Here is a 15,559-nt window from a genome sequence, read left to right on the forward strand (position 1 = left end):
GTCACAAAGTTTTCATACTTTGTGGTTTTCAGTCCATTTCAGGTAGGTATTATTTGTTTTCCTCATACACGATTTTCATGGGTAGTTTTTTAATTTTCATTATTCACACCTGACTCATTGGTAGATACGCATTGTTCTGAGTGGTAACTTTTGTATATTAGTTTTCCTTTTCCGTAGTAGTGGTTTCTACGTTTCAACAGATTTCACACAGTTTATTTTTATTTTTTCCCAGTTGCAGTCCATTTCAGGTTGGTATTTTATGTTTTTTTCATGTTTATGGGTACCAACAGATTGAGGTGATCGTTTCTAACTGGCTTGTACGGTGACAAGTCTCCTCCTGTTTCTCATGCAGCTTATGTTACTAACTTTCTCAAGCAGACACGATTCACTACTTATATCATTTGGCTGGGCATGGTTCAGGCCCCATAGGCTTGAGTTCACTTTTGGGTTGCCTGCTTTGCTTCAGGGAAAGTCACGAAACAGACACGTTAGTAATTACTACATATACTTCTCTGCGTTTGGGTTTCCATGTAAATTTTCTATTGTCACATTTTGCATCACATCTTCACAATTGGGTCATGGCATCACCATTGCAGTATTACCTATCACATCTATAGTTACGTACGGATTGAGATTGCTGTTTCTAATTGGCTTGTGCGGTGGCAAGTCTCCTCATCCGTTTCACGTATGATTTACGTTAAGATCTATTTTACGTTTGACGTTTTACTACTCATGTCAGTAGCCTGACACATTTTCAGGTTCAAACGCCGGAGTTTACATTTTAATTTGCCTGATACGCCTCAGGTAATTAATTCGGCCTTGTAAATTCCCGAGACTGACATGTTTTCAGTCCTGCACAAACATTTTTCGTCATTTCACAGTCACTGTCGAAAAAAAAAAAAAGAGAGAGGGGGATATCCAATTGCTCAAATGTAGGTGATGGGTACGGTTAATTTACATTCCTTGGCTTATGTCAGTATTGTTCTCAGTTTATGCAGGTCATGTCACTAGTAGCAGGCATTGAGGACTTTGCATCCATCCCTCCTTCTCTGGCTAGCGGTTCGGAACAAGGTAGTATGCCCTCCCTAAGAACCTGGACCCAAGACTCATGGAAGAGCTGCAGCGAAGGGGTATTTATTTCGTACCCTGCTTCGGCGCGCAAAGCTAAGCTGTTCAGCTTGCTATTTACCTGTGCTTCAGGCTCTAGTGTGGAGCAAGTTAACCTGCGGACTTTTGCCTCTTCCCTCTCACAAATTCACACTACACTGAGTTTCCTGGCAACTTCCTGTCAGGAATTGCATGCCAGGGTTGAGGTGTTGGAGAGTCAGCCGAAACTAGCTCCAGGAGCTTCTACCATTCCAGGGGCGTCAGCAAGTTCTGGGACCCCCTTGGTACCGGCACATTTTATTCCTTGGAACATCAAAAAAGACATTTTGAAGAGCAAAGATGTTAATTTGGCATCCCTGTTAATAGCTGCCCATGATGTAGCCGATAATAGATCGTATGCTTGTGGTGATGTTTCGGTGGTAGTAAAGACCAGAGATCATTGGCTTAATCACAAGCTCTATCCCAGAGTTTGTCCTGGCTTTTAGTTTGTTCAGAGACATCATTTGCTCTGTGAGTCCATTAAGGAGGGAAGAGCTGGACCTTTACCTTTATACAGTGGTAGAGTTAGGTCAGAAGTATGGGGGATTAAATTCGTCAAAGTCTATCATCTTTCATTTTCTGCCAGGGACGCAGCCTGTTTTTATCAATACCGAGTGGTGATGGTCTGGAGTAATATAGACACGGAATTGTTTTGCTGGCATTTCACTGGGCTTAGGTCACCAGTTTGCGTGACTTGCCAATCATCCACTCAATGCTTACTGGTGCCCCAATTAGGAACTTCCCGCGCTACCAGGTACGTCCAGGGCTTCAGGTATTTCCCTCCCAGGCCCAGTCCATCCTGCACCTTTTGACAAATTAGGCCGGCCCATACATTTTTTAGATAAATCTCAGATTTGTAACAATTTCAACTATGGTACGTGCAACTATAGCCAGCGCCGTCTTTTACATATCTGTACTGGTTGTTTCAGAACTCACCCTAAGTCGGCCTGTTCACTGAGACAGAACTTTTTTACAGGCTTGTTTAGCCACCCATCCGTCACCTCGTCACCTCCGTCACCGTTGAGCAAATTTTTGGTAGAAGGTTTCACAGAGAGGTTCCACGCTGGGCTTGTTTCTTTGCCACTAGGGACTTTTGAGTGTGAGAATCTGAGATGATCTTCCACCAATGTAGGCGGTGGATTTGTTGCTTCAGTCTGAACTTGAGAAGGGCTTTGCCATCGGTCCTTTTTCAACACCGCCCTTCCAGGTTTGGAGGGTCAACCCCCTGGGTCTTGTCAAAGGGAAGTTTTCTAATAAATTACGGTTAATTTACGACTTGTCAGACCCTCATTGTTCGCATGTACCTAGCCTTAACTCTTTGATTCCATCAGAGGAGTTCTCACTTAAATATGCGTCAGTGGATCAGGTGATACAACATATCATTGGGATGGACGAGAGCGCTTGGCTGTCCAAAGGTGACATAGCGGACGCTTTTAAACTTCTTCCAATTCTGCCATCATTCCGGCAGTGGCATGGAGTTAAGTGGAAGGAGTTTTACCTTTGGCTATAAAAGTATCCCTTGGCTGTTTGATTCTTTCGACAAGCACTGTTTAGATAATTTTCTCCTCATTGAGAGTTGTAAACAGGCCCCCGCCGACCTACAGAAACTGACGTAATTTTTCTTGACATCCCACTGGCAGTTAAGAAGATGGAAGGCCGGTTACTAAAATTATGTTCCTGGGGATCACGCTTGATACTCAGTCCATGCAGGCCAGTCTTCCTACAGACAAGTTAGTAAGGATCAGAGATCATATACATGCATTTATAATCTCCCAAGTCTGTACCAGGCTTGAGTTACAGTCTCTGGGTATGCTGAATTTTGCGATGAGGATCATTCCCCAGGGCAGGGCATTTATTTCTAGGTTATTTGCTTCCTTATCCTCATTTCCCAACTCTGATTCTCATGTTAAACTAGATCCTTCAGCTCTATCGGATTTACACATGTGGGACGAGTTCCTCCAACATTAGAATGGTGTCACCACGTTTATCCCCGCAGAGTCAGGGTTTTCCCCTCAAATCTCAACAGATGCTGCGGCCACAAAAGGCTATTTGACTCACACTGGCTGGCAGGGCCTTGGTCATGAGGTTTTGACTATTCCAGGGTTTACAGAAACATCAGCTTAGTTCGAAATCTACCCCATAGTTGTGGCAGCACAGGGGTGAGGGCATATGTGAGCAGGTCAGACTATGTTTTTTTCCACAGATAATCAGGCTACATCAGAAATTATCACCAAAGGCAGATCCAGATCTTTAGTTATCATGTGTTTTGTACATAGGCTTATTTGGCTGTCCCTTCAATTTAACTTCCACATAAACTACAGGTTCATCAATGGTGTAGAGAATATAGCGGCGGATGCTCTGTACCGTTTTAACTACCCACTGTTTTTCCGGCAGGTCCCAGACGCAGATGCTTGCATCACGCCATCCCCACATTTCCTTCAACGAATGATGGACTAGATACCCATTGGGCTGACAAGGCAGCCTTGATTGACAAATCCTTTTCTGTGAATGACAGGAAGGCTTATGTCACAGCCTGGAATGTTGTCCAGGCCTTCCAGTCACGGTATCCTAGGGTGATGGCTACAGCATTCAGTATCTATTGGTTTTCACTGCCTTTTGCCACTCTCAGCTTAAACTGGCCCACAGCACCATCAAAACTTATCTGGCGGGTATACAGCACGTTTTGTCTTTACAGGACCCCAATAGGCCATCTATATTTTCAGCACACCCCATTAAGGCTATCCTTAAAGGGATTCAGAAGAGTAGCCCGTGCCCTCCTACTGTGGTTAGCAGACTTCCCATCATGGGACACATATTCGGGACATGTCCAATATACTCACCAGGTCTCCTTTCGGGTTGCTACCTAGCTTAGTACTTAAGGCAGCCATGTATCTGGTCTTTTATGGTTTCCTGAGGCCTGGGGAGTTTACACGTACTGGGACAGGGTGCTGTATACTTTTGGCTAATCAGCTAGTCAGGTGCTAAGCTAGGTAGCAACCCTGACCACTACCAATTTTGTCTGCATGTTTGCAAGACACAGAAAATGGGAGTCGGCACTGACATCAGATTCTTCGAGACCAGTAATGCTTGGTACCCGGTATTGGTCTTAAACCAGCTCGTGAGAGCAACAATGGACAAGCCCAGGGATAGTCCACTGTTGCCATTCCCTAGTGTTCCCCTCTCTACAGCTCAGTTCATGCAACATTGCCACACCCTACTGTCAAAGCATATTCTGGCCATTCTTTCAGAATAGGAGCAGCTTCCACTGCTTCTCGCCAAGGGGTCCCTGTTCATGTGATTAAAAAATTAGGCGGGTGAATTTCATCATGCTTCTCCATATACATCCCGGATCCACTGGTTGACATGTCACAAGCTTTTGCTAATTTGACTGATTAAACGTTACATTCAGATTTCAATAATTCTGTTGAAAGCTTCATCCTACTGTCCTTATTTTTGCCCCCTTTTACTGACCACGTGACAACGGCACACCCCAGGTCAGTTCTCAGTTTCCTTCCTATTCTAAAACAATCCATTAGAAGACTCAGAGTACAAGTGTAAAGCCGCGTACACACGGGCGGACTGTCTGGCCTACTTAGTCCGCCGAAACACATTTCAGCGGACAGTCCGCTCGTGTGTGGGCTTCAGCGGACTTTTTCAGCGTGCAGTCTGGCGGACTAAGTATTTCGGAATGTTGGAAATACTGTCCGCTGGACTCGCATTTCGGCGGACAATCCGCCCGTGTGTGTGCCAGTCCGCGGTACTTTTGAAATGAGCGGACTTTTCCCGCCCGGAGAAAAGTCCGCTCATTTCGAGCGGGTATCCAGGTAGGCGGGGCCCGCGACGGAGACGTCGCTGGCCCCGCCGCCTGGTATGGACTTAAAGGGGAACCCCCAACGCCGAAAAAAATCGGCGTGGGGGTCCCCCCCAAGTCCACAACAGACCCTTGTCCGAGCACGCTACCCGGCCTGCCAGGAAAGGGGGGCGAGCGAGCGCCCCCCCCCCCCTCCTGAGCCGTACCAGGCCGCCTTCCGTTCTTCTTCTTCTTCTCCAGGAGATGTTGCCTCGACGCTCTCTCCGGCCGGAATGCCAGGGACGCGCTCCGCTGCCACTTATATAGGGACAATGGGGCGGTGTCACATGGCTTTATGTCACATGGGTTGGTCACATGGTGACCCCGCCCCCTTACGATGTCATAGTCCCCATGTGACATCAACCCATGTGACCAACCCATGTGACATAAAGCCATGTGACACCGCCCCATTGTCCCTATATAAGTGGCAGCGGAGCGCGTCCCTGGCATTCCGGCCGGAGAGAGCGTCGAGGCAACATCTCCTGGAGAAGAAGAAGAAGAAGAAGAAGAAGAACGGAAGGCGGCGGCGACGGCGGCGACAGAAGACCGGGCCACCGCCTGTAAAAGAGCTATAAGAAGGCGCGGTGGCCCGGCAGAAGAACCGAAGAGGGGGACAAGACCCCCAAAGTCGGGAGAAGAGGCCAGCGCCGAGGAAGAAAGCCGGACTCCTCCGCTAGCAAAAGAGCTACAAGAAGATAGTGGAGGAGTCCGGCGAGAAGACCCCCGAAGACGGAAGACCCCCGGAGCTGTGCAATAAAATATTTTAACCCTGTGTTGTGTTTTTTTTGTACTTTTTTTCACAGGTGAATGGGTAGGGGTACATTGTACCCCATACTCATTCACATAGGGTGGGGGGCCGGTATCCGGGGGCCCCCTTATTAAAGGGGGCTCCCGGATTCCGATAAGCCCCCCGCCCGCAGACCCCGACAACCAACGGCCAGGGTTGTCGAGAAGAGGCCCTTGTCCTCATCAACATGGGGACAAGGTGCTTTGGGGTGGGGGGGCCGCGCGGCCCCCCTTTCCCCAAGGCACCCCCCATGTTGAGGGCACGCGGCCTGGTACGGCTCAGGAGGGGGGGGCGCTCGCTAGCCCCCATTTCCTGGCCGGCCGGGTAGCGTGCTCGGACAAGGGTCTGTTGTGGACTTGGGGGGGACCCCAAACGTCGATTTTTTTTTTTTTTTTTTTTAAAACATTTTATTGGGGGAAACAAGGGAAGAAACATAGGCATACAAGAACGTACAGGACATTCCATCATATCTTACGGAAACACATATCTAGAGGCCGTAAAGCAACAAATAACATGAACAGTTATCAAAGTTAACAAATGAACACTTACATGCACAATCGAGAAAAAAAAAAGAACAGACCTCAATTACTTAGTAGGTGCGGTGTAGCCAGATCGTGTGTGGTACTCGGGGAGGGGTAAGTCTAATCTCTTTACGTAGTTGGAATATCTTCCCCAGACAACTTTCAAAGAAGCCCGGTCTAATGGTGACAGGTAAAGAGTAAATAGTATCATGGTATAGAGTACACTACCTAAACTACTCCTGATAAGCTATCACCTTAGAGTTCTTCAGACGTACTTAATATAGAAATGTATCCGGTTTCCGTATTTTACACAGTGAGATGCACGTTTCCATATTCTCAGGAATGACTAAGTGTGGGATAGGTGGAGGGAGGGGGTAGGCAAAGGATTGGAGGTGGAAGAGGGGAGAAAAGGAAAGAGAGAAAGGGGAGAGAAAAAAAAAAAAAAAAAAAGGGGGGGGGGAGGGGGAAGCCTGCACGCACTCAGGGGCAAACATATAAGAGTAGGATGTTACAACCTTAAAGTGTGGAGGAGAATGTCGCTTTCTGCTACACCATCATTTCTGCCACTTCCCCCAACTCAGAGGCTGCTTTAATATGTTCGTGAAATAAACCAAGAAATGGAACCTAATTATATTCTTGTTGGTGCCATAACTTCAGTGTATCTTGGGGTGGAAGTGAAATGTTTCCAGCAGGACCAGATCATGTTACATTTTTGAGTTGTATCTCTGGAGATGTGAATCAGTTCTTCCATATCGGCAATTTTGTTGATCCTATTAAACCAGTCTTTCAGTGTGGGAACCCTAGGGGAACCCCATAGTATGGGAATGCATTGTTTCGCAGCATTAAGCATAAACATTGCCAGTGATTTATGGTATGTGCGATGTGCTAGAGGTGTCAGGTGAAGCAAACATTGGGCTGGAGTTGCGTCTATCTGGTATGTCGTCACCTGGGAAGTAATTTGACAAATATCTTTCCAGAAAGCCTGAATCAACGGACACTCCCACCAAATGTGCAGAAATGTTCCAATGTCGTTCCGGCATCTCCAGCAGGTGTCAGAGGCCAAAGGGTAAAATTTTTTAATGAGAGCGGGCGTGCGATACCACCGAACCTGAATCTTGAACCCGTTTTCTTGCGTGTTCACATTGAGTGAACCTGAGTGTATATGCTTAAATATGTGTTCCCATTGATCATCCGTCACCGTTATAGAAAGATCCTCTTCCCATTTCCGGCAGGGCTTACTCGAACTGGGACGTATATCTTCGAATAGGAGGTTGTGTGTGATGGCGATAAGGTGCCGCTGTGGGGTGTTTTGAGTGCATAGTTTTTCAAATGTGGTGAGAGGTCTAGAGCAAACCGAATCTTTGCCTATCGATTTCAGGAAGTGTACAATCAGCAAATAAGACAAGGGATGTATGGGCACTTTATCCATTTGAGTCGCAATGTCTTGGGTCGTACGTAGTTTACCCGCGTCGAAGAAGTGAAAGGCCTGAACAAAATTTTTCGACCAGCTGTCTGCGAGGAATTGGGAAGACATCCCCGGGGGAAAGTTAGGGTTGAGCCTGAGTGGCGTAAGGGGGCCTGTCACCGACGATAGCTTTGTTTGGGAGCAAATTTGCTTAAAGCACAATAGGGTAGGGCCTATTAGTGGATGTTGGTATAGTTCCGGCGGGATGTGGGTCTGCTCTAGCCACGGGATAGTGGCTAGAGAGAGATTGGTAAAGGAAGCTTCCAATGGGATCCAGTCCTTGTATTGACTATGAAGATTCCAATCCGCTATTCTAGTTAAATGGATCGCCCTATAGTAATTGTAAATATCGGGGAGGCTGATCCCCCCTAAATGTTTCGGATAGGTGAGATGTCTGAAGTTGATTCTTGAGTTTTTTCCCCCCCACAAGAATTTGGTGCATATATTCCTATAGGACTTAAAAAAGGAGCTAGGCAGTTGTATAGGGATAGCTTGAAGCACATATAGCAATCTGGGTAGCACATTCATCTTTAGAATGGCGGCCCTGCCGAACCATGAAAACGTGGGTCTATTCCATCTGACAAGATCGTCTGTTAATTTACACAGTAGGGGTAGGTGGTTTTTAGTATATAATTCAGACAGGTCCGATGGGAGATTAATTCCCAGATAAGGGATACAGTCACTTTTCCAGTGAAAGGGGAAGTTAAGTTCGCATTGGTCTTTCGTCTTTTTATGTAGAGAGATGTTCAAAGCATAAGACTTATTGTAGTTGATTTTAAGATTAGCTATCGACTGAAAGTACTCGAATTCTTTGAGGACCACTGGTATGGATGTCACGGGTTCAGAAATGAAAAGAAGAATATCGTCTGCAAAAGCAGCATATTTAAATTCTCTATAAGGGGATCGTACTCCTTTAATATCTGGATTGAGTCTAATTTTTTGTAAGAGGGGCTCCAATGTCAATATGTATAAAATTGGGGAAAGAGGGCAGCCCTGTCTCGTGCCGTTCAGGATGGAGAAGGCGTCTGACAGAGTATTATTGACCCTGACCCTAGCAGTTGGGATTGAGTACAGGGACATGATCAGATTGAGCATATGGGGACCCAAGCCCAAGTTTAATAGCACCGCTTCCATGTAGTCCCATGCAACTCTGTCAAACGCCTTCTCCGCATCCAAGGAAAGAAACATGGCTTTCTGCCCTGATTTAGTAATTAAATGGTGTAGGTTAATAGCCTTAATTGTATTGTCCCTCGCCTCACGGCCAGGGACAAAACCCACTTGGTCAGTGGAAATTAACGAGGGAAGAAGTGGAAGGAGCCTGTTAGCTAAAATTTTAGAAAAGATCTTGATGTCCACATTTAGGAGGGATATGGGTCTATAACTGCTCACGTTAGTAGTATCTTTGTCCGGCTTAGGTATGATCGTAATATGTGCTTCAAGAAGCCCTTTCGAGAGAGATCTAGAGAGATGGGGGGTGTTGAATGCCTTTAAAAAAGGGGTCTGGAGAGTTTCCATAAAAATGTTATAGTAAGCTGCCGTCAGACCGTCCGGCCCAGGACTTTTACCTGGCTTCAATTGTTTCACTGCCTTTACCCATTCTGTGGGGGAAATCGGGGCTTCCAGGGCCTCAGAAGTGTCTTTCGAGATTTTTCCTACTGGTAAATTTTCTAGGTATTTTTTAAAGTTTTGCTGCCTCTGTTGTGTATCTTGAGTATGTGAGGAATGCCCGTGTAAGTTATAAAGGGACGCGTAATATTTTTTCGAATTCACGCGCAATTGCGGGGTTTGATTCATGTATATCACCCGTTGGAGATCGGATTTGGTGTACTGTGTTCTTGACCCTTTGTGCCCGCAAAGCTTGCGCCAGTAGGTGGCCTGGTTTATTGCCCGATTCATAAAAGAGCTTCTGGGTTAAGATGTATTTCTTTTTGGTGTGGCGATTTAGCTCTTCCTGGATGCAAGTACGGGTTTCTGTCAATTCAGCCAGAGTATCTAGGGCAAGGGAACGTTTGTGTTGCGCCTCTAATTTTCTAAGTTTGGCCAATAGAGCTGTCATTCTAGCTTGCTTCTCTTTACGCATTGCGGCAGTAATAGCAATCATTTTTCCCCTCACTACGCATTTGTGGGCCTCCCATTGCAGTTGGGAAGACGTGTCGGGTGTATCGTTCTCGTGAAAGAAATGTCTTAAGCAATCTCTAATTTCCATCTCCCTAATCTTATCCGTCAGAATGCTTGCGTCCAGTCGCCATATATTAGAGCGAGTCAGCTTGTCGGGAAATGAGAGAGTTGTGGTGACAGGATGATGGTCCGAGATTGTCATGGGTTCTATGGTAGCTCTCGTTAGATGATGGAGATCTTGTTGAGAAACCATAATGTAATCTAGGCGCGAATATCTATTATGGGGAATAGAGAAGAACGTAAAATCTTTTTCTTTTGGGAAGAGTAAGCGCCAAGTGTCATGAAGGAACGCCTCTTGAAAACATTTCTTAATTTGCTTAATTGCTCTGAAAGGGATGCTGGAGGTGCCGGAAGACGTATCAATGAGAGGATCAAGTGGAACATTAAAATCCCCGCCTAGGATCAAAAGGCCTGCTTGAAAGTCGGATAGTCTGTTTATCGTCTCACGGAAGAAAGACACTTGTGCAGAATTAGGACTGTAAAGATTAGCAAGTGTAATGTTCCTATTTCTAAATGTACCCTTGATGAAGATGAATCTACCTTGTTCATCAGCTAGTGTGTCTGTTATTTGAATGGGGGAATCCTTAGCAAGGAGGATGGATACCCCCTTGCATTTCGAGGTGGGGGAAGTGGCATGGTAGCAAATGGGGAATCTAGGACTGAATAATTTCGGGATCGACTTAGAGCAAAAATGAGTTTCTTGCAGGAAGACGACGTCTGCCTGCAAAGATCGCATAAGGGAGAGCACTTGAGTGCGTTTCTCCGGGACATTAAGCCCTTTCACATTCAGAGAAACTAGTTTTAGTCTATTGCACTGTTGACGTGGAGTGGGAGCAGGCATTGTCAGTAGGGGAACTGAGAAGAGGATAGACAACAACAAATAACCAAGCAAAGACACACACAAAAAAAAAAAAAAAAAAAAAAAAAAAGGAGAGGTGGAAAAGAGAGGAAGGGGGGGGAAGGGTGTTGGCCTGGATAGATGGGTCTCTACGGAATGGGGAGAGGGGAGACAAGGATCAAGCCGAAGAGTAGGTTGAGCTCGTCAACCTTCTCAAAGAGTCCAAATTCGGCGTGGTCAACAGGGACTACCAGCGTCCGTTGTGTGGGGGTGGCGGACGGGGTAACTCGAGGGGAGACGAGCTCTGGGTCCTAATAAGGCCGGTAGTGATACATGGGAGGCGGGGTGACATATATAACAGATGGAAAGTCAAGATGGGGGAAGAGGGGCCACAAGCAACTCTATCACCCTATCATATGCATCCCCTACAGAAGAGTTAGAAGGAAGACTACTTTATTAGAAGCAACAGCTAGAGGGGAGGAGTAGCCCACCCTAGGTTAAACTAGATATTATAGGGCATGTGCGTCCATAAGAACGCACATAAACAAACGGTGTGCTTAGGGTAGAACGTGGAAGGGTGTCATCTAGTGGAAGGTAAAAATTCCTAAGGTGTACAAAATGCCTGGGATTCAGAGTTTGCACCCTTCACCGGGAACGGCTTAATTCAGGAGCGCAGTCACCTGTTACCTGGTTGAGTAAGACTATCACGCAGAAGGGATAATCAGAGGAAGGGTAATGCAAAGTCATGGTACCGGGCATAACAGCTTAAATAACATATATTAAGATATCACTAGGGTATGGCAAGATTTTAAATTGAGCAAACAATCACCTTGTCGGTACCAATGAGTTTATCAACAAGAAAGATACAATTTGCATAAAAAAAAAAGAAAAAAAAACACAAAACAGAGTAATGAAACCATAACGTTGGAACCAATGTTCTAGTACCCATATCACAGGGCAAAATGAAAGAAGAACGAAACCAACAAATGTGAGGGGAAGGAATCTGTGCAAGTTGTCTATCTCACAACCCTTATTGGAACCTATGAAACCAAATTGCCTGATGTGTCAGGTGAAACACGGGCTTGGGCCCACATGTGTAGCATAGAAGATAAAATACCTGGGAAATGTTCTCCACAATTTGGGAAACCTCCGAACAGGGGGGGGACTCACCCTCAGGCATACTGAGCCAGATTCCTTCCCCCCGAGTGCTATCTAGCGATCAAACTCTTCATTGTGAGCTGGGCTGCAATAGAAAACAGAGCCAATGGTGTATAATATAACAGTTTGGTTACGGCTCAAGCTGCCAAGAACCATCAACCAAAGACAGAGGAAACAAGCAAGAGGTTGAAAGAGGAGGAAAAAGTAGGCAGAGGTTTAAAAGACACGATGAGGAGAGGGTATAGGCAAAGGAGACAGGAGAGGTGAGCAAGAAGAGAATAACATAGTGGAGGAGGGAAAGAGCTGTGGCATCTAGGGGGCACAGAATTCCCCTTCTTCTCCCTCTAACGGAGAGTCTTTGTGTTAAGTGGTTTCTACAGCAGTCAATCTGTGCTATGGAGGGGGGAACCTCTGCAAAAGTGTCTGTGGAAGTCAAATTAACATATGGACATAGAGTCAGCTTGAAGAGGGACCAGAGGTTTGCGTTGGTAGATGCTAGCCTATATGAGGAAACCAAGTCTATCATAAAAAGAGAGGGTCACTGAGTGGGGTTGAGATAAACCAAACGTGGGGTCTCCAGACCCGCCTAGACCAACGTGGCCAAGTGGTAAGTAAGTTTCTTCTGAGGCGGAACATATGGTTTCAGAGAAATCGATGAACAATCTCAGGTCAAATAGAACATGTTATGTGGGTAAGAACACGCCGAGTACCTGATCAATTATGTCTAGGCCTTCGGTGAACAGGAGAATCGGTGGGACTACCATTCCGTGGGGCGTCCGAGACCCTCCGTGGCGAACGAGGAGGGGGAGGCTGTTGGAAGTCTCTGCGCCGACGTCCCAGGTGGAAATTACCAGCTACCTCCAGACCTTCCATGGAAGAAACTCTCATTAAAGAAGGGAGCTTGAAATCGCTGTACCAATCAGGAAGTTCCACAACAGGAATATCCAGGGCTGCACAGAAGTGGTCTAAATCCTCTGGTACCTTAAGGGTTGCGCTACGGCCCTGGTGAGAGGCTGACAGGCCAAAAGGGAACCTCCAACGGTACTGAATTTCTCTACGCCGGAGAACCTCCAGGAGGGGCCTTAGCTCCCTTCTGCGTTGCAATGTGATACCGGAGAGGTCCTGAAAAATTTTAATGGAGGCTCCCCTGTACATGAGCTGATTTCTCTCACGGGCTTTGCGGAGAATCTCTTCTTTAAGCTGAAAGTCTATCAGACAACATACTGCGTCTCTCGGGGGGTCTGCATCTCTACCCCTCGGACGAAGCGCTCGGTGAATGCGCTCAAAAGCCACTGGAGTCTCTAGGGGTCTTTCCAGCAAATCATTGAAAATGTGGGTGACAGCTTGAGTAAGGCGGTCAGGTTCGACAGATTCGGGGAGACCTCTCACCCTAAGGTTCCGACGTCTCCCCCTATTGTCCAGATCCTCCATGTGCCTGTTGATATCCCTTAGATGGATAGCGTGGGACTCAGTAATCTGCTGAACATGGCACAGGGAGGCATCATGGCGGGCCTGGACCGATTCAATTTCTTCCACCCTGACAGACATAGAGTGGATGTCCTCCCTTAGATCCGCAATGGCAGCGGATAGCGTGCCCTTGATGTCGGCAGCTACATTCCTTAGGTCTTCAATTGTCAGCATTTGCGGTTCCCGGGCTTCAGGATCTGCCCTCGCGCGTAGCGGGCTCCTGCTGTGGGAGCGCGATCTACTCGAGGCCGCGGCTTGCGAGCCGCCTCTAGGCCTCGCGCGGAAGAGGTCCGGGATCTGCCTGTTCGGCTGGGTATGCTGCTCCGGAGGGGAGCGGGATCTAGCCGCCGACATCCCCTGTGGTGGCCCCTGCTTACCGCTGTGCTTTTGGCGTTTTTTCCCCGCCGTGGTTACAGTGTGCTGGGCCTCGAGGACAGGAGCTCCAGGACTACGCCGCCATCTCGGAACGCCGCCGAGCCACGCCCCCCCAAACGTCGATTTTTTTTCGGCCTTCGGGTTCCCCTTTAAGTCCATACCAGGCGACGGGGTCAGCGACGTCTCCCTCGCGGGCCCCGCCTACCTGGAGACGCGCTCGAAATGAGCGGACTTTCCTCCGCGTGTGTGGGCGAGTCCGTTCATTTCAAAAGTAGGGCGGATAGTATGGCGGACTTAGTCCGCCGTATTAGTCCGCTCAAAAAGTGCCGTGTGTGGGCAAGTCCGTTCATTCGAAAGTATGACGGACTTTCCGTCGGATTGTCTGACGGACTAATTTGGCCAGACAGTCCGCTACGTGTGTACACGGCTTAAGACTGACCGTAAGGCTGTGTTTGTAGGAGGAGTCAGGCTGCACTCCGTTCTTCCTCCCCTGTCAACGTTTGCTCACGTGTCCTACCCACCCATTCCCTTTCTTTCTTTTATTTTTACTTCCATTTAAACTCATACTTGGGTATGCCCCCTTTTAGGCATACTGACCAGGTGACCTTCCTTTTCCAAAACAATACATTATAAGACTCTGAGTACAAATCCATGTTTAGATACCCAATCATAGGTTTTTCACCTATGTGTTAATTGCACAGAATACCTTCATAACTGACAATCCTTACCTTTCAATGAGCTGTTCTAATGCTTCTTCAAATATTGGACGTTGTTTGACATCAATCCAAAATTGTGGATAATATGAATAACTAATATTTGTTTTGCCATAATTTATGTTATCAAAAAGTTTGATACTGTGTGTTTTCTGCCACTCCTGTAGTGATCCATTAATTCTTTCCATCAGATAATACATCATCCCTCTATTGGTGGAATCTCCAATGAAAAGAATCTAAGGAAAAAAAAGCAATTAACACCAGTTCATTACTAAATCAATATATATGTATTATCACATGTACAGTGTTTCTCAGATTGAATCCTTTCGCCGCAGCTGCCGCTGCCATTGCGTGTAAGGGAACCCGGCAGTGTAGCCTTATGGCTTCATGCCGGGAACCTTACTGCACATCCGCAAGGCCCTGCTCCTCTCTCCTACTGGCCAGGTAATGGCGAGGTGGAGGAAAGAGGAGAGAGCCCTGCGGTGACCTCATGGGCTGCATCGAGGACTCCTGGAAGTGGGAACAGGATACCTTTCAAAGACAGGTATCCTGTCCCCCCTCCCCCTCAAAAGGTTCCACTTTACGGCACCTATGAGCTTTACTACATATTTCCATGTTGTTAATTGTGTTTCTTTTTTTTCTTTTTGCAAGTTTCTATGATGGAAAAGTCCAATAAAAATATATTATATAAAAAAAAGAAGAGAAAAGAAAAGAGGAAAGGAAGAAAAAAAAACAATCCCACAATTAATGAATCCTTTAAATATCTGCTGCTGCCTGTGATCTGGGACTAATGAATGAATTAGTCCACCATTAAAAGAAGGGGCATGTTATTTACATCTGTGATTGGTGTGATTAATCATCACAGAGATCAAAAGGTACAGAGCTGCTCAGATTGGCTTTGTATGCTGTGTCTGTGATGTGAGCCATAGGACAGTTCACATCACAGCCATTAATGAGCCCACCGGCCACCTAAAGGGTTATATCTGCACAGTTGTTTATAAACAACAGTGCTGAAATAAGTGTCCATCACTTCACTGTTTAAAGAATTATGGCAACCGCAA

The 15,559-nt window shown here is 46.6% G+C and overlaps 1 protein-coding gene across 1 annotated transcript in view; it reads right to left on the reverse strand.

The window, feature by feature from the left end:
* Nucleotides 1-15,559, reverse strand: part of CPED1 (cadherin like and PC-esterase domain containing 1) — a 396,971-nt gene that overhangs the window by 45,509 nt on the left and 335,903 nt on the right. Inside the window, exon 18 of the mRNA XM_077473332.1 lies at nucleotides 14,514-14,734. Within this exon, the coding sequence (XP_077329458.1) occupies nucleotides 14,514-14,734 (221 nt within the window). The remainder of the gene's footprint in view (nucleotides 1-14,513; nucleotides 14,735-15,559) is intronic.

The sequence above is a fragment of the Lithobates pipiens genome, unplaced genomic scaffold, assembly GCF_037356315.1.
Source record: "Lithobates pipiens isolate NorthernLeopardFrog02 unplaced genomic scaffold, aLitPip1_a1.2 Scaffold_8, whole genome shotgun sequence".
Classification (NCBI taxonomy): domain Eukaryota; kingdom Metazoa; phylum Chordata; class Amphibia; order Anura; family Ranidae; genus Lithobates; species Lithobates pipiens.